The sequence below is a fragment of the Babylonia areolata genome, chromosome 1 (genome assembly GCF_041734735.1).
Source record: "Babylonia areolata isolate BAREFJ2019XMU chromosome 1, ASM4173473v1, whole genome shotgun sequence".
Classification (NCBI taxonomy): domain Eukaryota; kingdom Metazoa; phylum Mollusca; class Gastropoda; order Neogastropoda; family Buccinidae; genus Babylonia; species Babylonia areolata.
In genome coordinates, this window is record NC_134876.1 from 63,852,114 (window position 1) to 63,874,368 (window position 22,255).

General features: G+C 37.9%; 1 protein-coding gene across 1 annotated transcript in view; it reads right to left on the reverse strand.

Annotated features, from left to right (window-relative positions):
• Positions 1-2,461: 2,461 nt before the first annotated feature.
• Positions 2,462-22,255, reverse strand: part of LOC143285455 (uncharacterized) — a 28,730-nt gene continuing 8,936 nt past the window's right edge. The window contains exons 3-11 of the mRNA XM_076592756.1: positions 21,850-22,058; positions 20,728-20,839; positions 19,580-19,683; positions 19,156-19,236; positions 18,252-18,378; positions 16,670-16,792; positions 15,679-15,856; positions 12,517-14,103; positions 2,462-9,810 (exon numbers count right to left, since the gene is read on the reverse strand). Coding sequence (XP_076448871.1) covers positions 9,344-9,810; positions 12,517-14,103; positions 15,679-15,856; positions 16,670-16,792; positions 18,252-18,378; positions 19,156-19,236; positions 19,580-19,683; positions 20,728-20,839; positions 21,850-22,058 — 2,988 coding nt within the window. The 3' untranslated portion in view covers positions 2,462-9,343. The remainder of the gene's footprint in view (positions 9,811-12,516; positions 14,104-15,678; positions 15,857-16,669; positions 16,793-18,251; positions 18,379-19,155; positions 19,237-19,579; positions 19,684-20,727; positions 20,840-21,849; positions 22,059-22,255) is intronic.

The following is a 22,255-nucleotide window of genomic DNA, read 5'->3' on the forward strand; positions in this document are numbered from 1 at the left end:
AACAATGGGAGACCTCTGTCAAACTGCTGACAAATATGGTCATCAGTGAAGGGCTGTCACCCCAATGAGAAAAGACAGAGCGCTTACAGATCAGATGTCAGTGAAGGGCTGTCACCTCAATGAGAAAAGACAGAGCGTTTATAGATCAGGATGTCAGTGAAGGGCTGTCACCTCAATGAGAAAAGACAGAGCGTTTATAGATCAGGATGTCAGTGAAGGGCTGTCACCTCAATGAGAAAAGACAGAGCGTTTATAGATCAGGATGTCAGTGAAGGGCTGTCACCTCAATGAGAAAAGACAGAGCGTTTATAGATCAGGATGTCAGTGAAGGGCTGTCACCTCAATGAGAAAAGACAGAGCGTTTATAGATCAGGATGTCAGTGAAGGGCTGTCACCTCAATGAGAAAAGACAAGAGCGTTTATAGATCAGGATGTCAGTGAAAGGCTGTCACCTCATTGAGAAAAGACAGTGCGCTTATAGATCAGGATGTCAGTGAAGGGCTGTCACCTCAATGAGAAAAGACAGAGCGCTTATAGATCAGGATGTCAGTGAAGGGCTGTCACCTCCATGAGAAAAGACACAGCTTACAGATCAGGATGTCATTCACCACCATGTATTTGGACTTCTCCCTCTTGGAATGACATCACTTTTGTTACGAAGCAAATCAATTACATCTTCAAAAAGTACGCAAAAAGTTCACAAAGTTCAGTTACTGCTAAATGAATTTCAAACACAAGCCAAACTTATCTCATTTTACAAAGGTTCAGCAGTCAACAAGTTAATGAATTGTCACATGAATCTGACACAGTGATACTGATTCAAAGAATGATATTTTGAAATAATTATCATGACAAGTGCTGGAATATGTCAGCTAAAGAGAACAACTTTCAAAACAAAGGTTCAAATGGTTTACAGAAAATCCCACTATAATAGGAAAACAATTACAATTGTGGGCAGAAAAAATATCTAAAAAAACAACAACAAAAACCCAGTGGTGCTGCATTGTCGCAATGCGCTCTCCCAAGGATGAACAGCCTGAATTTCATGCAGAATTTCTTGTGAGAAAAGGAGTAATACAATACAATACAATACTTGGAAGGAAAGGACTGCACTCTGTTCCTGTTATTCTGGTGACTGGAAGTGTCTTGTTCTGACTGTGCTGTAGGAAAGCACATAATAATAGAAAGTTTCAGTGCATTACATTATTATCATCATTCACACACAATTTGTACAGTCTGGTGCGTATTGTTGGGATTTACAATCCAGACACATGTTCTTCATTTTTCTCAAGTTCCATTGTGTGTCAGGGCTGGAAGCAGGTAAAAAAATAAACCATCCACAACCAAACTAAAGGCCCAAAGCAAACAACAGATAGTTTGTATATATATATATAACTATATAACAGTATCTAACTACACAATTAAACAACTTAAGACCCTTTTTCACAACTTAGCCATAAGCAAAAGAAGTCACATAAGATACAGTGATAACTTTCTGCTACCAAGGCTGGAATAATTTATCATAAATGAGTGAAAATCAGGAGATATGGCACACTTCTGGGAATAAAAATTAATCATGGCTTACTTATTCTGGAATATGTTTCTTCTGTATATTTGATGTCTACAATGCTTATTAGCTTCACAAATATGCAACACCAACCGTGCACAGAAAATTACTGATAATGACACAACCACACAGATACAGATAAAAATATACTTGTTCTGAAGTACAGACTTACAAGTATATGCTATATGACACATCAAATCAAACAGTCAGAACACAGATATGTAAAGCAGGGACTGATATAATTTTTTGAAAGGTCAATAGCAATGGAATGGCCTTGTAGAAAAAAAAAAGCAACATAAAGTGGGTAAATGAAAAAGGACAGATATATAAAGTTATGCAACACATCAAACACAGAAAAGAAAACTGCAAGTGTATACAACAAAATGGGATGGAAATAATGATATGTGACAAAGAAGATACAATATCTAAAACTATGTGGAAAACAAAAAAAATCATGAAATTATTCACTTCTTATTTTCTTCAAGCACAATGCCATAAAACAAAACCAACACAAGAAATGCTTTTTCTGTCACAGGTAATTGCACATTCAGAAAAAAAATCAATTTACAATTTCACAGAGTATGATTTCACAATGAAATAATTTTGTACAAAGCAAGAAAGATTCACAGTCAACTTGGGCAGTGTACTTGATTAAACCACATAAGCAATTTTCTTGCTGTTTTGTAAAAGAATGTTGTGTTAATGTAAACATCATATTTAGAATGGCAAACGCACTAATCATTTCATCACTTGTTTACATTCCATAATGTATCTCAGCTTACAGTAGAAACTTTAACAATGTCACTGAACATAACCAATTTCAGTCAAGCAGTTTTAAATAATCATTATAATCATATTCAAGAGCAAATAACTGGTAATGATTAAAAGGTATTTTTGAACTAAACAAAAGCCATAAATAGGACTCAAAATACAGAATACTTTCCCTCCACAGAAAACTTTATCAGTTTCCAGAGTAAGAGAAATTCATTACTCAGTCTGTATTGATACAACAGCTTCGAACAAGTTCTATTAGTATAGAAATTTGTTACACAGTTTTTAATGATACAACAGCTTCAAACAACTTCAATTACTTTTCATAGGTAAGCATCACATTTTCAAGTATCATTTTTCTTCTTCTTTTTCTCAGTTGTCAACTCAATCTCAGTGATATTTATTGTTCTTTAGAACAGTACTTTACTGAAGCAAACAGTGTAATGTACTCCAGATACAACTATTTATGCAATATCTTAATGAGGAAATAGATCCCACAGAGCACTAATTACATTAGTACAGTTCTGTTTGGTTGATACAGAGTTTATTTCTGTGCCAGAAATCTGGCAACAATTTGGATTCCAGTACTGATTAACTGTCAATGTGGCATAAAATCTGAGATTTTACATTTCTTTTATGCTTCAGGACTCACCCCTTTGAACAACGCAATCTTCAAGGAACCAAGTCCTGAACAACTTGATCTTAAGGGCAACAGCCAATACGTCGTTAAACTCAAATCTACATTCTTTTCTTGACATAAATTATCTCTCTCTCTCTCTCTCTCTCTCTCTATATATATATATATACATACACACACATATATGTTCAAACTCCAAGTGTGTGTGTGTGTGTGCATGTGTGTGTGGTGTAACTGTTGAGTTCAGTGGGGATAAAGTATATAAAACTGCAGTTACTTTGTCGGGCTCATAAGAAAAAGTGGGAGTAAGATCAGGTACCAAATTAGGTTACACACGACAAGAGACGGACTACTTTATTTTCTCCAAAACAGAAGACGCATACATCTGCACAAGACAGATACCACGACAAAAACAGTCTGTCTCATGTCTCCTTCAGTGAAGTGTTCCCCCAACATTATTAACCCCCTGACTGCTGCTGCTGAGAATGCTCACCAGAGAAGGGCTGTCACTTCAATGAATGCAGACAGCGCTTACAGGTCAGGATGTCAAGTCACCAATTTTTATCTGGACTTCTTCATCTTGGAATGACATCACACTTGTTCAGCAGTCCATTACATCACTGATAAGCACACAAACAATAGCAAATGCATTTAAAACTCTCTTTCACCACACTAATCTCATTTCAGCGAGGTTCAGCAGTCAAGGGGTTAACCTGGATTTGTGTTGGTCAGCACACCAATCGTTTTGTTGTAAGGTAAGGGTCAGGGAAGTCACTCCAAACTGGTTTAAGTTAAATGCATTACCCTGTCACCAAAGTGAAACATCACCAGAATAATCAGTGCACCTATATGTTACATTGCACCAAAAAAACCCAAAACACATTTTGTGCTCCTGTAAAATATTGATTCTCCACACAAACCATACTGTGTGATGTTGACCTTCAATGTCACCTTACTTTTGTTTGTTTACAACTTATCAAAACAGTTTGTTGTATGATGTCACTGGTCTCTGGTCAGTGCTTGTAAATAATACAGGAAAACAGACAACATAAGGGAAAACTGCAAAGGATGTCTGATGAACAGTACAAACATTAAGACAAGATATACTTCTATAAGACCAACAGACCATGAAACACCTTGCTGCTGACTCTTTGCTCCTGGGCTTTTTTTCTTTCCAAACTTTCCTTTCAGGCACAATTGCTTATCATGAAACAGACTGAGTGGCATCCCTTCAAAATGAAGACCACCAGACACCAATTGTATGTATTAGATATGTTACTGGTTCAAGACATCTTGAAGAAAAAAGAAGTCTTGATGATTGATAGAATTCCTTTAGTGGAGTTAATGATGGTTGATAGGCTTAAAATGGAGAGTATCTCACATGCATGGCAATGATTCACACACACACACACACACACACTCACTCACTCACTCACTCACGCACACGGAGATACACACATTAAGGGTTCTCATGACAACAGTTTGGGTGAGTAATAATAATGGATACTTGTTGATCGCTTTCCTCTCTGAAAGGGAGCCCAAAGCGCTTTATAATAAAGATATAACACACACACATGTGCGCGCAAAATGACTCGCAAAAAAAGAAAAAAAAAGATTTGACGCACAAAATCATTTCATAGTCACACACACACACACACACACACACACGCACGCATGCACGCATGAGTGTCATTGGAAATGTCATTGGAAAGGGATGGAAGGTACAGGAATTTTCAATAAGATGTGTTTTCAGACCAGTTTTAAAAGACTGAAATGAAGAAGAGTGGCGAAGATCGTGAGGTAAACTGTTCCAACAGATGGAGCTGAATGAGAAAAGGAAGAATCACCGAAGGATTGGGTTTTAACACAGGGAGCAAGTAGCCACCATGAATCGGAAGATGATCTGAGTGTTGTGGGGGTTTGTAGGTTTCAATGATTTCTCTCAAATACTGAGGGGCAGCACATAAAATGGAGTTGAAGGTAAGGGGGCATCACACAAAATGGAGTTGAAGGTAAGAGTTGCGACTTTATAATGAATGCGGGCAGAAATTAGTAACCAGTGAAGAGAACGCAGGAGAAAAGTTTCATAAGACACTCCAAAGCAAAAGATATTAATTACTGGCACTTCCATTCAGTCACGGTTTCCATTTCTGACACCATAATCAGTTCATTCTGAACAACACTGCATGTAAAAATATTTCACTTGCTGACAAATGTTTCATTTGAATAATACTTGTTAATACTTTACATCATTACCTCAAAATCTGTGACTGATCTTTCTGGTGCCTCACATTCAGCTGTGTGATAAAAAAAAAAACACACCCAAAGATCCTGCTCATAACTGATGGCAATTTAGATTATGCACTTCCTTAAGTGAGTGAGAAAGAGAGAGAGAGAGAGAGAGAGACAGAGAGAGAGAGACTTTTTTCTGTAAAGGGAAAGGGAATAAGCACTTATTCAGTTATTGATCTGTTTTCATCATACCCTTATTAAGATAAAGGATATTCAATAAATTAGTCTAGGAAATACAAGAAAATTAAAAAGAGGAAATAAGTAAAAGACATAATACCACATGGCAAAAACAATAACAACAAAATATAACGCAGAGAAATACAATACTCTCCACAAAAACATAGTACGCAGACGCATGAATGAGAGAGGGAAAGAAGAAAGTAAGGAAAGAAAGCTGAGATAGTGAAAGAGAGAGAGAAGGGAGACAGTGCAGGAGACAGAGAGAGGCGGAAAGGGTTGAGAGAAATGGGTACCTAGAGTGACAGACGCAAGAAACAAGGACATTAAGAATGCATCATTTTTCTTTCAATATGAATAATTTCAATGATTTGTAAAATTTAACTCTGATTATTAGATGTTTATGATAATATATAGTCTTTTGAAGACGCTAAAAAGACTGAATTAATATCAAGTATGAAACCGTATTCTGTCAATATCCACCAGAATATGTGAGACTTGTCTTTTATAAAGATCAATTCTTGGCTGAGGCAAAATTATTTTGTGTGTGTGTGACCATGATTATTTATTGGGAAATTACTCACAGGTGAGGGTGGGGCACAACCTGATAAGAGGGGAAGAGAGAGAGAGAGAGAGAGAGAGAGAGAGAGAGAGAGAGAGAGAGAGATTTATATCTACTTTCAGTGAAGCTTTTTCTTCTTTTTCTAAGGGTCGTTTGATCTATCAGTATTATAGAGAAACGTTCCCAAATGAAAAGCATTTCTGTACACTGCCAACACACTGTATACTGCAGCATGTGCCTGACACTGACAAAAAGCCCAGGGTGAAAAAGTTGGCAGCTAGATGTTTCAATGTGCTACATAACATTTTTCACAAAATAAGTTATCTAATGGTACAAACATTACAGACACAACAATACCTGAGGAGAAAGACATTTTTCTATACAAAATCATACTGAACAATCCCCCAAATCATAAAGAAACAACAAACAGGTAAAACGGAAGGTGACTAAAGTCACTCAGTGCAATTATTGCTACAAACAATATTTTCAGTTCCCGTATCTTCATGCTCTTTCAAACAAGTAAAAAACACAATGTCTTCTGTACATTACAAATATGAAAGGAAATGTCTTCAAATGAATTCACAACAGTTAAAAGGTTTGGAAAAATGAAGAAGAAGTAGAAGAAGAAAAAAAAAAAAAGGACTGGATTACATTTCCTAAATCTGCCAAACACAAGAAACAAAACAAAATACATGCTCATCAGTGAAGGGCTGTCACATCATTGAGACAAGACAGGTCAGAGTGTTGTTCACCACTCTGTATTTTGACTTCTTCCTCTTGGGATTGCAGTTATTGTATTTTCAGTTAAATCAACGACAGCACTGCCAAGCACATGAAAAACTGTGACTGTGCTCTAATCTCATGCCACACTGATCCCAAAAGAACACTGCAAAGCAGATCATCTTGTAACAGGACATTTCTTGTTTTTTTAAGGTTAAAAAAATTACTTCTTTTTTTTTTAAGGAAACTTCTAATCGCACTGTTGTGATACCGGCCACTTTGCTGACTTTTGAAAGTGCTTATCTTACAGCTATAACCACATTACCACTTGTGATCAAAACTGATTGAAGAATTCAAATTCTATCATACCTTTTCCCCAAAGGCATTACGCCAAGTTGTGACCTTGAATATCTGACTACTGACCTTTGACTCTTTTCATTATGATCAAACATTGGGCCTTATCTGATGAATACTGTGCAAGATCAAGATATTATCTCTACTTTTCCAACCTGCTTTTTTCTATTATTTTCCATGGTGTGACCTTGATCATGACCTTTGACCCCCCCTATCCTTGAATATCAACAAGGATCACACTGCCACCATGACTAGCCACTATGCTAAGTAGAAACTGGATATGCAAGACGTAAGTCTGTCAAGCATTTTCTGTTTTGCCAAATGACGACCTTCTTTGACCTCTCAACCTGCTAACATCATCATCAGAAAGAGGATGATTGCAAAGGCTTATTCATAACTACCATCTTACCAAGTGTGTTCCTATACCACTTCAAAGAAACCAAGAAAATGCCTATGTTAAAAGTTTAACCCCAACACACACACACACACACACACACACAATGGAAAATTGACATGGCACTGTTAAACATTCTGTTTACACTTGTGACTCAAAACCAAATTCAGAACTTCAGACTAAGATTCTGCACCCTCTGAGTTTCACCAGTTCCTACACTGATGTTCTGGGAAAACAAAGGACTGTGTCAGAATCTTTTACAAAGTTGCAGTATTGTATCTCCTATAAACAACAACTTGTAAGCAGTAAAATGACATGCTACGAAATGAAATAAAAGTGAGCAAAAAGAAGTTTTTATTTTCTCAATTCTTGTCAGATCTTGTCTTCACTGGAAACAATCACGGAGTAAAATGTCTCCAAAAACAAGAGAATAGTCTCAAGCTGGCAAATTTATTAGGTTCCTTACTTCCTATGCAGAAAAACCAACCAACCAAGTTCATTCGCAGTATTCACATGAAAATACTATAGTTAGTTTGCTGTAGTTACAAATAAAAAAAAATGTGCGTAATATTATTTCACACACAAAAAAACTACCAGGGCTGGTTGTCTAACAATTGTGGCCTCAACAGTGCTCCCCATTTCAAATCAATTTAATGGGTTTCATCTATCTAAAACAATCAAAGAAAATAATAAACACACCCTAAATATGTCACATCCAAACCCTTTGCCAGTTTCTTACAACATCAAAGTCACCAGCCTGGTACCCCCCACTTTTGTTAGCTCTGGCATGACGTGGTACACTAAGTCCCAACAAAAAACAACAACAACAAAAAAAGCAAAATGAATTCATTTATTGACAGCCTATTAATGCCCATGTGCGATGAGTGAAATATGGGCTGCTCTACCTTGGGAAGAACAACCCATGTTTCACACAAAGAATGTTGTGACCAGATTTACACAATAGATCAATCCTCATGTACTCACTGATTAACTATCCTTCAGCTTTCCACAAGCATCAGACTCAAACACAGTCAGACATCATTTACATTCAAAACTGTGTGCTTCTGTTTCAAATCTATATGCTGTCAGGTAAATGAATGTGGAATGCATGAATGGGATTGGGTAAAGGAATACAAACAGATCCAAAAATATTTTTTACAAAACAAAAAATCTGTACAAAATCACTGAAGGTGATACATTTCAAATGACTGTAAAAAAACAAAAAAAAACAAAAACAAAACAAACAAAAAAAACTTGTTCAATTACACTAATAGTTTAAAAAAAATGTGGCAACAAACCTTTAAAAAATATCAACAATTCATAACAAGAAAATAACATGAAAAGTGTCATGGCTAAAAGAACACAGGGAAATTATAAGCATCAGAAAATCACAATTCCTTATGATTTGATTCTAAAGGCATTTACACAAGATCACACAAGCGTATGCATAGACGTTACTTTTAATGACAAAAATTAGAGCAAACCCGTACAGTACATTGCCAAAACGTTGCTGGGGAAGCTCCTTTTGGCTCCAGTTAATTCATTGTTATATCATCAATACCATGCAAACTTATAAACCACACAAATGCACTGAGCGTTTTCTGCGAAAGTGTTTGCATTACAACAAAAAAGGATGCCCTACTCTTTAGCAACACTCACATCAATATCCAAAGCACAATGACTCCACAGAATTTTCTTTGGTGTGCAATATCAGCATGGGATCACATAATGATCCAAACATGATCTCCGAAGAACTACAGTCAGCCAATAAGGGAAGGTTTGAAGCAAATGTGGGCTTCAAAATCACAAAAATTCCTTCACAAACATGTACCAAACCAGCACTCTTGTCTTAGCAATTTCACTGAATGTTCATACAGAAGACTCCCTCAAAGATGGAGCAGATATGTCTCCACTTTTCTTTGGCCGTTGGAACATCGGTCCACGGTAAATCTGATGACGGTTCTCCCTTGTAAGGCTGTACTGTGTGTCTCTCTCGTCACGGGCATACAAGGGAAGACTTGGAGAGTCTTTGCCACCTGCACTGGGTTTCAATTCAGGTCTCGGATAGTGTCCGCTGGAACTACTCGACACAGAACCTCGGTCACTAAGGGGAGAGTAGCCAGTTGAGTACCTAGATGAAGGGTGTGCCATATGGCTTGGACTCGCCTGACTGTAACTGCTGAAGTGGATGCTATGATCTGTTGAGGACCGAGGAACCATAGGCGGTGCAATGATCTCTCTCGGTTCACTTCTTGCATCCCTGTTGCCCCGAGCAATGGTGGCAAACTTGTGGTCAGGCACATTCTGTGTCCTCCTCCTCCTCACAATTTGTTCTCCTGGAAATAAAATTTTTTTTTAATTGTTAGCAAGGTAATTGAAAAAAAGAAAGAAAAGAAAGAAAAAGAAACTAACAAATAATTTAATCATAAGTTTCCTTAGAAAATGTATCCATTTAGATTCTTCTAAAACTTCCAAAAAAATGTATAGTTGTTGGCAAAGTAATTAAAAAACGAAAAGAAAGAAAAGAAAAGAAAGAAAGAGAAAAAAAAACCCCAAATAATTCAATCATAGGTTTCTTTAGAAAATGTATCCATTTAGATTCTTCCAAAACTCATACCCATAATGGATGAATATTAATACTCTGTGGTGTATGTGAACACTGATGTCTCAAAGAAATAAACTACTCCTAAACTCCGAAGAAAGAAAACACATCTTTCATTTCAACTGGTAAGATGAAACACTTTTTCCTTCAAGGTTAAAATTATTTTTCACTCCACTGCAGAGCACACAGGAAAGAATGAAGACAGCGGTTTAAATGTTCATAATACAGAGAGTGAATTACGCCTGAATTTGAAAAATCCCGTTCAGTGCCAGAGATTTTTGTAAAAAAAAAAAAAGAAAGAAAAAGAAAAAGAAGCACTCTCCCCTTACCTGGGAACTTTGAGTAATCAAGAGTAATGATTTTTTAAAATTCTGCACAAAAGCTGTAGGACATATTGCAAAAAAGTGAATGCTTTTTGTGAAGGAAAATGATTCTGAACCCAGGCTATTTTCTAAATATTTTGATTCAGTTAACTATTCAGTCATCTCAAAGTAAAGATAATACTTTTTGTGCAACAAAAAAGTGTATTTCCACCACCATTTAAAACAAACAGAATACAGCTGGGAATGGCATGCTTGCTGTCACCTTTTACCCGCAGATGAAAAAAAGCAACAGGATAGTCATTTGTGATAATAACCACAACTCTTGCAGACATGTAAGTGACTGACTGGCCTGAGGGTCAATCATATCCTCAGAAACTGCACAATCAAGCACTGAAACACCAAAGAACTTCCCCCTTCTGAGAGAGAAGTTCTTTGATGACACTCACAGTCCACGCTGCATCTGGGCTGGTTAAAACCCTCTGCTGAAAGAAAAAAAAGAAAAATAGAGAGAGAGAAGGAAAAAAAAAAAAAAAAAAAAAAAAAAAAAAAGCGGGAAAGAGCCTTCCATGGATGCTAAGACTATTCTGCTCATTTGCATAACTTGAATACATCCTCTGATTTCTCTTTTAGAAAAAAACAATAACAACAACAACACAAACACCTCTGCTGTGCATGCCAATTTGATTCCTCTGCGAATGTCTGGTCAGTGACAAAAAGTGTGATCCCCCCCCCAACCCCCCCCCCACAAAGCCCCCCCAGCCCCCGTCACTGTCATGTGCTCAAAACTGATGTCTGCTCCAACAGATGAGACTAATCAGTCGCCAAATGTTGATGTCAGTTTCGTCACTCTCACTGTCATTTTCTTCAAGTCCAAGCAAATCATCAGACAAGAAAGATCCATCTCTATCATTAAACCTATCCATGATCATTTGCACAGCCAAAAAAAGCTGAGTAAATCCGCTGGCTGAGACAACTGTCTTTGCTGGGCAAAGTTTCAGTGCCTTTTCTTCCCTGTAGAAAACTCTAATAGACACGGTTCCCACAGATGTGACCAAACAAAATCCTATGCTTTTCCCAGACCTGACCTTTTCTAGACTTGACTGAAGATTTTGTCATACCAAACACATAACCAAACTGAATCCAAAATTTGTCTGCTGCACCACTGATGAAAATGCTTGGTGGATATCCTGGCATTGATGTTCAACTGTCATTAGTTTCTATTTGTTTTTTTTACACGATATCATAAAGAAAACAATGTTTGACTTTGATGGTCAAAGGTGAGCCTGGGCTTGGGAGTACCTGAACAAAAAAAAAAACAAAACAAAACAAAACAACAAAAAACAAAATGAAAACTGACGGGCGTATAAAGCCACAAGGCTATGATGCTTGGCATCGTCCCTAACCTGAACCTGAACCTGAATGCATTAAGCTCTTTGTTGAATGGTACTAGTCAAGGGTTTTATTGCCATTCCAAGACTTTCCTAATCCTTGAAGGGCAAAACATATTTTTTTCCAAAATTTCCAATCATGGAAATAGTTCTCTCATTTTTTAAAGACTTTTCCAGACTCCAATGACTGTATGAACCTAGAACATGTACCAGAAGCAGCTCCTAAAGACAAAGGAACAGACTCCCCATGCATCTGAGAAACCCCAAATCTGTTCTTTTTCAACATATTTTCTGACATACGTTTTTAGATTAAAATCCCATCCAAACATTTGCATGAACACCAGACAGACAGTAGAGAAGACTTTCAAGAAAACATAAAAAAAAGCAAAATACAACTGTGAAAAACACAAGTGAAATAATAGACATGGTCTTGTATTTTCAATCCCAGCCAGGTACTTTCCAATAGAACAGTTTGGAACTGACTGGAATTTATTTTGCCTCTCTTTTGTTTAACTTCAATGACCTGTCATGCTCTGTTTTCATTTTCATTTATTGTTTTGGGGTGGCTGAAAAGCCAAAGGTTGGAATTAACAGTCTGGTGAATATGATTATATGGCTCTGCAGATGATCAGAAATTTCATTTAAGATTTTCTGCTAGAACTTTTTCAGAACAACTAGGAACAAACACCAGTGACATGATGATACAATTCAAAACAAAGAAATACCCACCTTCTATCTTGGAAGCTATTTTTCTCCGGCGGTTCTCAAACTCTCCTTCTCTGAGCATACAACCATCCTCTGCAAGATCTTCCACTGGTGAATGCTGGCCTTCATTCAATGCGATGAACCGCTCACCAGCTGAAGTTCTGTCTGTGTGACGTGGTTCCTGGTGACCATGTCGATGCTCATGTTCTGTCAGCTGATGCTGAATGTCTCCCACGCTGTCCTTGGGTGCTGGGGATGGGGGAGATGTGAGGGAGGGGGCTGTCACAGTCACATGAAACTCATCTTGTCTGTGTGTGGGAGAAGAGGCTGAACCATTGTCTAATCTATTTGATTCTATTGAGCGAGTCAATATTTTGGGTGGCAGTGGAGGTTTGCTCTTCACACGAGATGTGACAGCTGTAGCTGGTCGCGTGGCACCACTGACAAAGCCTGAAGATCTGTTCTCAAGCTGTCTGTCCACTTTTGCTTCTGGTTGTCGCCAGTCATAAAACTCACTACCATCAGAAGTTCTGGTCAAGTATGGTGGCCTCGAGGAGTCATGTGATGGCTGTGACCTTTGCGAATCAAAAGAACTCTGTGTCTCATGTGATGACCTTGATGACTGTGACTCAAACTGCCATGGTCGACTAGAGTCTCGTTGCAACGATGGTGGTCTCACCTGGTTTTGATGCTGATGATATGTTGAAGAGTTGATGACATGAACATCCACAGGACTTGTCTGGGTCTGGATGTGGCCAGGGCTACTGGCTCCTTTGGAAGACTGAGAGATGTCATGGCTTTGTTCAACTCCCTTAAAGGCTGAACTAGTCCTGTGCTGAGCAGCAGGCTGTCTGCTGTCTCTAGGTGACTGAGCAGGCAGGTGAACTTGCTGGGGCTGCAAGATCTCTGAGTTCTGTGTCTTTGGAATATCACTTCCTATGAGGTCATGGTCAGGAGATGTCTTGGGTGGGAGCTGAACCTGGAGAATCTGAGGCTGAATCTGAGTTGCTGAAGATGTGGCAGAGTACCTCGGTTCACTTCTCCTTTCAGTGTTTTCTGTTTTCTGTTCAGCTGGTCCTGTTTCTTGATGCTGCTGTTTCTTGCCTCGGACTGCAGCATCTGACAGCTGGCGAGAAAGAGAAGGCCGACTGGTGCGAAAGGATGGTCGCGGTTTTATCACTGTTGGGCTCTGATCATATTCCCCTACCACCTCCAGCCAGCTCTGCCTTCGCTGAGGCTGAGGTGTGAGGGGTCTGTTTGGTGGCCTTCTTGTCGGACTGGACTGACCGTTCCACTCTTTGCTGAAAACCTGCCGGTCAAAGGAAGTGCTGGCAACATACTCCAAGTCCTGTTGAATGCCCCCTTTCTTCACAGGACTGCCATTGCTGCCTTTACGACGCTGTGGAGAGGACTTGTCTGTCAGCTGTCGCTGCAACGTGAACACCCAGTGAGCAGCAGTGTGCAGGTTTTGGTTGACCAGCTTGCTCAGGCTGCGGCGCTGGTAGAAGAGGATGTAGGCAGACTTGCTGACCACCTGGGTATCCGCAATGGGGGTGACACGACGATCATCAAACTCCTGCCATGTCCCATCAATGGCATTCTTGCAGAAAGCTGCCAATGAATATCAAACAAATGAACAGGGTTGAGAAAATGCATATGTTCATAATAAGGACTTGTTTCTTACAGCACACTGACGTAATTGAAAAATTACTGAAGACAAATGCATTTCAGATATAAAAAGACTTCAAACAAGTGTATACCTTACAGCTGAGACTGATCCAATCAAACTTAAGCAGACCAGTCTTGTGGTGCCACAGGTGGACAACCAAAGTGCCGAACTAGGAAGCAAACTCCTAGGTATGATTCATGCATGGACCAGCATTTTTACTACCCCTCCATTTTAGGCCAGAGTGGCATCTGGTGCTAGCCTTTTGCATGAGGTCCACTGTGCAGCATCCACTTGGCACATACTAAAGAACCCATGGCAATAAGTTGTCCTGGCAAAATTCGGTTGAGAAATGTGTTTTGAAACAAACAGAGATGGAGATAAAACAAACAAAAAGGATGGCATGGTAGACTGTTTTGCCTTAATTTCATGTATGAAAATTTGTTATGACAAGAAATATAATAAAATATAATATAATAAATATAACATGACAAAACAGAATAGAATAAAACATGATATGATGTATGATATGATATGATATGATATCCAAATGAGAAGGCTGGACGTGCGCTTGACCAAAACATTTCATACATGCAACACAGATGAATCTAAAGAACTTACGGCTGCTGTCTCAATTTGATGAACATAGTTTGCCACTAGATCTAAATAATGACACTATGAAGCAGTAAGCTGCATTACTGGCAAATGGAATATCAACTAAAAAACAAAACAAAAACGTGAAGCAATGACACCAAATACAACAAAAGTTTCAGTTGCTTTAAAGTGATGAATGTGAACGCTTTTGCTGATTGAGCATAGGAATGAATCGTCTTTTCTTTTCTCCTATTCACAGGCAATATTAAAATAAGGGCACAAAATATTTCGTTTTACATCAAACAAAGACAGATTCTTATCACAATGACTATGCTTGCTCTCTTCACTTGTTTCCTCTCCTGAGACAATCTCTGCAGGAGTTTCTTTTCTTCTCACTTTAGATTTATTGATGATTCTGGAACAAGATGGTAGTGTGGACTTTATCTGTAAGACTACAAAGGGTCTAAGGTCCTGTAGCTCCTGTCTGGATGTGACAACATTTTTTGCAAATGATATTGATAATAGTATAGTCACAATGAAAGATGAAAGTGATGTATGTGTAAGAGGTATAAAATTTCAACCGTTTTTTTTCTTCGTTTTGTTCAACATTATAAAAATCAAGAAAGGAAAGGTTATCCAGGCACTAGCAACATAATCAACCAGAAAAACAATCATTTCTATTCTTTTTTTTATCTCTCACACACACACACACACTAACTCATGTGTATACACATAACACAAACCAAAATTAGAACCATGCAACCATATTCTCAAATACAGACACTCACATTCTTCATAAATGTATGCATAATTATACATATATATGTACACATCAACAGCACATAAAACAAGAAAATGTAATGGTGAGAGAAAAGAAAAAGAAGTAATCGAGATACAAGTCAATGAGACAGAAAAAGGAAAACTACCTTTGTAGTGACCCCCCATCATATTGCCATAGTGATTGGTGACACCAATGAGGTCGTAGCGCATGTCATCAGAGGACAGTACAGATGAATCAGAGTGCAGAACAACATGGGATGACATGTTCAAGTTCTCCACTGGAAATTCTACAACTGTGTCCAGCTTGTTTCGACGCAGGCCAGTCTGAAAAAGACAACACTGGAATTGTCATCTGCTGATCAAAACTTCTTTTTTTTCAATCAGCACTGCTGCTTTCAATGTCTTTTTTTTCCCCCCATCAGGACAGCTCTCAAATCAAGGAGAATTCCAAATGCACTATGACCTTCAATGTATTTTTGCACTAAATATGTCAGAAGGATACTCCAGTAAAAGATCAGAACCGTACACTGAAGCATATGCTACCCCTACTTGACGTTATAGCATCCACTGTCTTACATAATGTCCTCCCTCATGCACCCAAGTCTCTGCCCTCTTTTTTTTTATTTATCCTTTTGTTTTTGACAAGAAAGAGAGTAATGAAAGCCAACCAAAATGGCAAAACCTTCAACTGCAAAGAAAGTAAGAACTTATTCCATCCTTTAATGGGATCAGTGCATTGGGCAGAGATTCATGTATAACAGCCAGCCTAGGAGATAACAGACGTAGTTGTCATGGATGACAGACAGGTATATTAAAACAAATTAAAAAAACCAACAGGAAACATATTTTGATTTTCATGACAATTTTTCTCTCTCCTAAAATACCATTTCATCTTACATACTTACAGTGACATACTGGTACAGACCCTAGCAGTGGTCTGATTCCTGTCTTGCGCAAACTACTTCCCTGCTCAAGCAGAGAAACTAAAAGTAACTGCAGCTTTTGATCGCCCTTACTAAATTACCTCCCTTCTGCATGCCCATTCGGCACCATCTTTCCAGGCAGCCATCTCCCATTCGGGCAACCTTTGCATCATAACTTTTTTTGTAAATTGTAAAGCCAAGAGAGAGAACCGACCTGTTTGAATCGCTTCAGGTGTAGCACCAGCACGTCAGGCAGTGACCAGAGTCCCAGAGTTTTGGTGGCTCCTTTCTGGGGCTTCTTACAGTGTGGGCACAGCCAGGCATCCTCTCCAGCCAGCTGCCATCACAACAGCTTTCTATATATAAGCTTCAAACTTTAACAAAACTAACTCCTATTGGAGAATGAGGATTGCATGTGTGAGCATGCACAAGTTTTTAGACTGACATGCACTTGTATGTATGTATCCTAGTTTCTACTGTATCTGTGTTTGTGTATAATTTGATTTATGTTCATACCTTGTTATGTACTATCCCCCCCCCTCCTCCACACACACACCCTCCCAATATTCCTTGTGACCCTGGTACACTTGGTAATAAAGACACATTCTATTTTATTCTATGTAACAAACAACATACCCAACTCCTGAACATAATTATACAAACAGAAAAATTAGAAAAATTAGTTCTCAAACAAAATTCAAAAGACTTCTTAATTTCTAACAAAAAACATTCTCAACTTGTGAACAAATGCAATAAGCAAAGTTAGCAAAAGTTATGAAACAAACAAAAAAAATCCAATTTTCTACCAAACAACATACCAAACCCGTGAACATATGCAATTAGTTAAGTTAGACAATTTTACAGAACAAAATCAAAAAACATTCTCCAACTTTATAAACTTGCTTAATTTCAACTGTATTTAATTAACTACCATTTTAGTTCCAGAAATCAGAAAAAGATTTTGGAGCAACATACTTTTTTGGTGACACAGTTCTGCATACTTTGGACGCTCCATAATAAAACAACACAATAACCACCCAGCAAACATCGGGTGCATATTTCCATTTCATTTCAATCCAGATGTTTACCAATATATTGCTGTTGAAGTTGCGTTTGGACAAATATGCTTTATATAAAATAAAAAAAAAGCAAATAAAATTAAAACTGCTTGTAGCACCTCTGTGTGTGGCGATGGTGGTGTGTGTATGAACTGAAAGAGTATACATAAAGTACAACCCAATGTCACTCAAGTCTAGGATTTTCTAGATTATACATGTCCTGACATATACTGTCTTTATTACACACAATGGCAAGATTGCTTATCAAATGAAGACACCACCAGAAAATATCAGCAATGGTTTGGGAAGTAGTAATAACAGCATAAGTTCCTATTTGAACTAAAGATGAAAAAAAAAGTAATCAGTGTGTCAGATAAAAGCGCTAAGTTTCATGAATAAGAAATGGACTACGAAAAAGTAACATGACTGTGGAAATATTTTTGGCTTCTTCATATTTTTTTTTCACCCTCCACTTAAGTGCACTGTCATAATTAACACATGCAGCAAGAAGTGACCCCTCCCCCCCCTCCCTCCCCCCCTCTTAAGCCAAATCTTGTGTACGAAGCATTTCCAAGGAAAATGACTTTGTCAAAGTTTACCATGGACAAACACACACACATATATAAACACAAACATGTACCTTTCTCCAACAGATGCACAAACAACTGAAAACACAAATCTGCCACACACTTCAAAGAGAATGAGTCAATCAGTAAGCAAGCAGACGGCATGACCCACTTTTTCTTCCTGAGTGTACAGCTCAAAACATTCCTCCAATGACACAGTGACAGGATGCTGGGCCAGAGAGCGTACTCGGTTCACTGAGGAATGCTCCATTATGTGCTCTTGGTCATCCTCAATCACTCTGTTCAAAACATATCAGCAAAGTGAAGCAGTAACTCAGCAAACTGAACATTACATTCCATAGGCTTACTATATGGGTGTGTTTGTGAGTGTGTCTGCATGTTTGTTTGCATGGGTTGTGGCTTGTGTCTTGTGAGTTGTCTGACGTATTAGTGTAAAGCAGTCTGAGATGTAGGAAAGCTTGACATAAATGTATTACAATTGTTGTTATTACATTATCAAGGATGGGAGATATGAAAGACAGACAGAAAGAAAGAGATCTGTGAGCATGTTTAAAATCACTTAAATGTGACTGCCAGGGATGAAAGACCTTCATTTTTAACCAGTGAATACTTTTTTCATTCTTTTCTTTTTTGATGCACAAAGAAGTGGAAAAATTTATGTCATAAAGAGAGCAATAAGCATTCTGGTGCCCAATCTAGCTTAGCAAAATTGACATAATGTTTCATTTTCTTTCCAAATTTCCAGTGACTGCTCTCCCCAGGGACAGCATGCTGCCACAATGCAGTACCATCCATATAAAAATGAATGAATAAATAAATATATATGAAAGAAATCTGTTAAGAAAAAAGTATTCAAGAAACAAATGGCTTGGGGGTGATACTTTAACTTTCTGTTAAAGCTAATTGTGTCAGATATCACAGAATGCAATAAAGAAAACTGGAAAGGGCAACTGATACTGTCAGGGCAGCAGACAGAGACAGAAGACTGAAAAACAAAGAGATAGCAAATGCCAACCACTGACAAACAACTAAATGTACATAAAACAAAATCTTACGCTTCCTTGATTTCACGTTCCCACTCTACAATGAGTTTCAGATGCTGAGGTCCAAATTCATCGCCAAACATGGAAAGTACCCTGCATGTAGAAAACACCAGATTGTTAAAAAGACTATATACACTTCTGAACAAGAAACCATGACATACAAAACAATTTCAAATGTCACTACTCAAAAGCAAACTAGAACTTAATGCCATGAAAGCTTAATACATCATCCATAGATTACTTCTTTTATTTATTTATTTTTTTTATTATTTTTTTTACAAAGGACAAAAAATTACTAAAAGCCACAAAAAAAATCCTTACAAAGGCCATATATACATATGCAAATAACAGAGCAAAATGGACAGCTAGTGCCCATTCCATTGCATTATCACAACCTAATCGATTGCCAGAGCAAAACAGCAAAATCTATACAAACCTGTCCACAGTCTGAGTGTAAAGAGGCATTTCAACATCCAGAGGCAGGTAAGTTTTGCGGGAACTGCCATCAACAATCTGAAGTTGGAACAGGGAACGCAGGCGCTGAAAGAAGAAGAACTCTAAATGTGCAAAGACTGTTTCTGTGACTAATAAAAGCATTTCATGTGGGAGATGGATGCAGTTTGTAATTTAAACATGTTGTGGAATAAAGGCCTTCTCTGTTCAAAATAAGAAGGCTGTTGAATCTTATTCAGACACAGAGTTGCATGTGGGTTTTCAAACTCATGTACAGTAGTAATATAACAGTTTGTAAAAGGTAATTAGTCTTAAAAATAAAATAAAAAACTCCTACATACATCAATATGCAGAGTTGTCAACAGATAATAATGACTTCAACAAATAAATCAACCCACTCTTTCGTTATTTTGTTTCAGTTTCTCAAGAAGGTGTCACTGCATTTGAACAAATCCAAATACGCTACACCACATCTGCTAGGCAGATGCCTGACCTGCAGCGTAACCCAATGTGCTTAGTCAGGCCATGAGTGCATGCATATATTTTATCAGAGTGGATTTTTTTTTTTTACATAGAATTTTGCCAGAGGACTATACTATCATTACCATGGGTTCTTTTTCAGTGTGAAAAGTGTGTGCTGCATAGAGGACTTCGGTGTATCGTCTCATCCGAATGACTAGAAGTACAGTTTTGTTTTCCAGTCAAACTTGGGAGAAAGGGCGAGAGTGGGATTCAAACCTTTACAGATTCTGTATTGGCAGATTAGCATCTTAACCATTTTGCCACCTTCCTCTTATTCGAACACTGGGTTGCACTTGGGTTTCAAACTCATGTAAAGTAGCAATATAACAGTTCACAAAATGTAATTAGTCTTTAAAAAAAAAAAACACCCAAAAAACCCACTAAATATATATCAATCGGCATCAAATTATTTCCTTATAAGAAAAAAAACAGTGTTTCTATAAGATTATTCTCTAAATAGGCTGCATGGCAAATGATTTCCTTACAGAACAGTAGTTTTGGTGGTCTACTTTCACACAGAAAACTCTCTCACAATCAGACCATCACACTATCATACATGCCACAAAGCAAAACATAAAAAAACCATATGCAATGAACAGTCTGAAATACCTGTGAAAAGACTTCTTGTTTCACAGCATCACCCAGCTGATAGAGAATCTCCCTTTCTAATGTCTTCAGGTCTGCTTCTCTGGAAATCTGAAGGACTTCAGGCAAACAAAACCTGCAAGTTACCATAACAGCATCAGAGAATCTTATCTTCTTCTTAAAAAAAAAAAAAAAAAAAAAAAAAAAAATTAAGGCTCTTGCCTTGAGAAGATTTCCATTACTATTCATTTTTTGTAAACTACAATAAGAAAATATGTAGAAAATCTGTGACAAAAAAAGAAGAAATCAATATGTAATACTGATCTATGGTTTATGTGCATTTAAATTTTCTGCTTGTATTTTCTTCAATAATTCTGTTTTGTATTGTCACAAGTATGTTGTTCTGCTAGCAAAACCAGATACATAACTGCTCATGACTAGCCACAATGGTGAAGTAGATGGTACTGTGGACAGATGACTGGATCAAGGATACAAATTCAGACCCCAACAAAGGTACATATATTCATGATATTGTGAGAACTGTGAGCCTGTGGCTGACTTTGATCGAGAGTTGAGTGTGTTATGGACTCAAACTAGCTGACTGGAATTACACGGTCTAGCACATCATGGACGCATCTTCCAGAGTGTTTCTAAAATTTCCTGACCAACAGTGTTTGTGTGGGCGCATTTTCAGTCCCAGCATACTCATATCCTTGGCCTTCACGACTGTTCTGTCTCTGTAGTTTGGGTGAAAAGATGGCCCAGAGCTATAGCTACCAGGGACTAAGTTCCTGTGGGGCAGTGAGAAGAACAAGTGCCAATGGGCCACAGAAATGTCCACCTGCTTCTTGTTAATAACACTTATGTGTCAACAGAGAGAGAACACTTGGTAGAGAAGAGAATGCATGGAAGCATGAGAGGACTGTGACTGCAAAACAGAATCTTCAAAAAGAACTGCCTCCCTCACAGTCAGACCTGTAAAATATCGATAAAGAGAGGCATTTGACTGCGTAAGTATGGCCCCCAAGAAATTGGTCCACAAAGGATTTCAAGGCCAGTTATGGCATGATACAAATTCTCTTTCCAATCTCTGGGAATTTTCCCTCTACAAATGGCAAGTAACTACACCCAGAGCTAAAAACTTACCTTTGAGATGAGTGAGATTTCTTCTCTACATGCAAGAGAAGAATCTGAACAGTAGGGGTTTCATAAGTAGCCGATTCCCGGGTAGCCCGCTGATCATCTGGATGCATCTCAATTGCATACACAACACAAGTTTCAGGGATATCAGACAGAGGCTGTTCATTGCTGTATGTTGCGTAGAACCCATCTTTGGTCAGTTCACATAAAACTATCTGCAACAGTTGTAAATAATCATTGTGATCTTGGTACACATTATAATGAAGACATTCTATTCTGTTCTAAAGAAAAGGTTTTTCTTAAAAATTTGATTTGTTTTTTTAGGGGGATAATGTATAAATAATGAATGTACTGAGATCAAACTAGTCATACACTATCTTGAGGATAAATATATATATCTTGATAGGTTGAT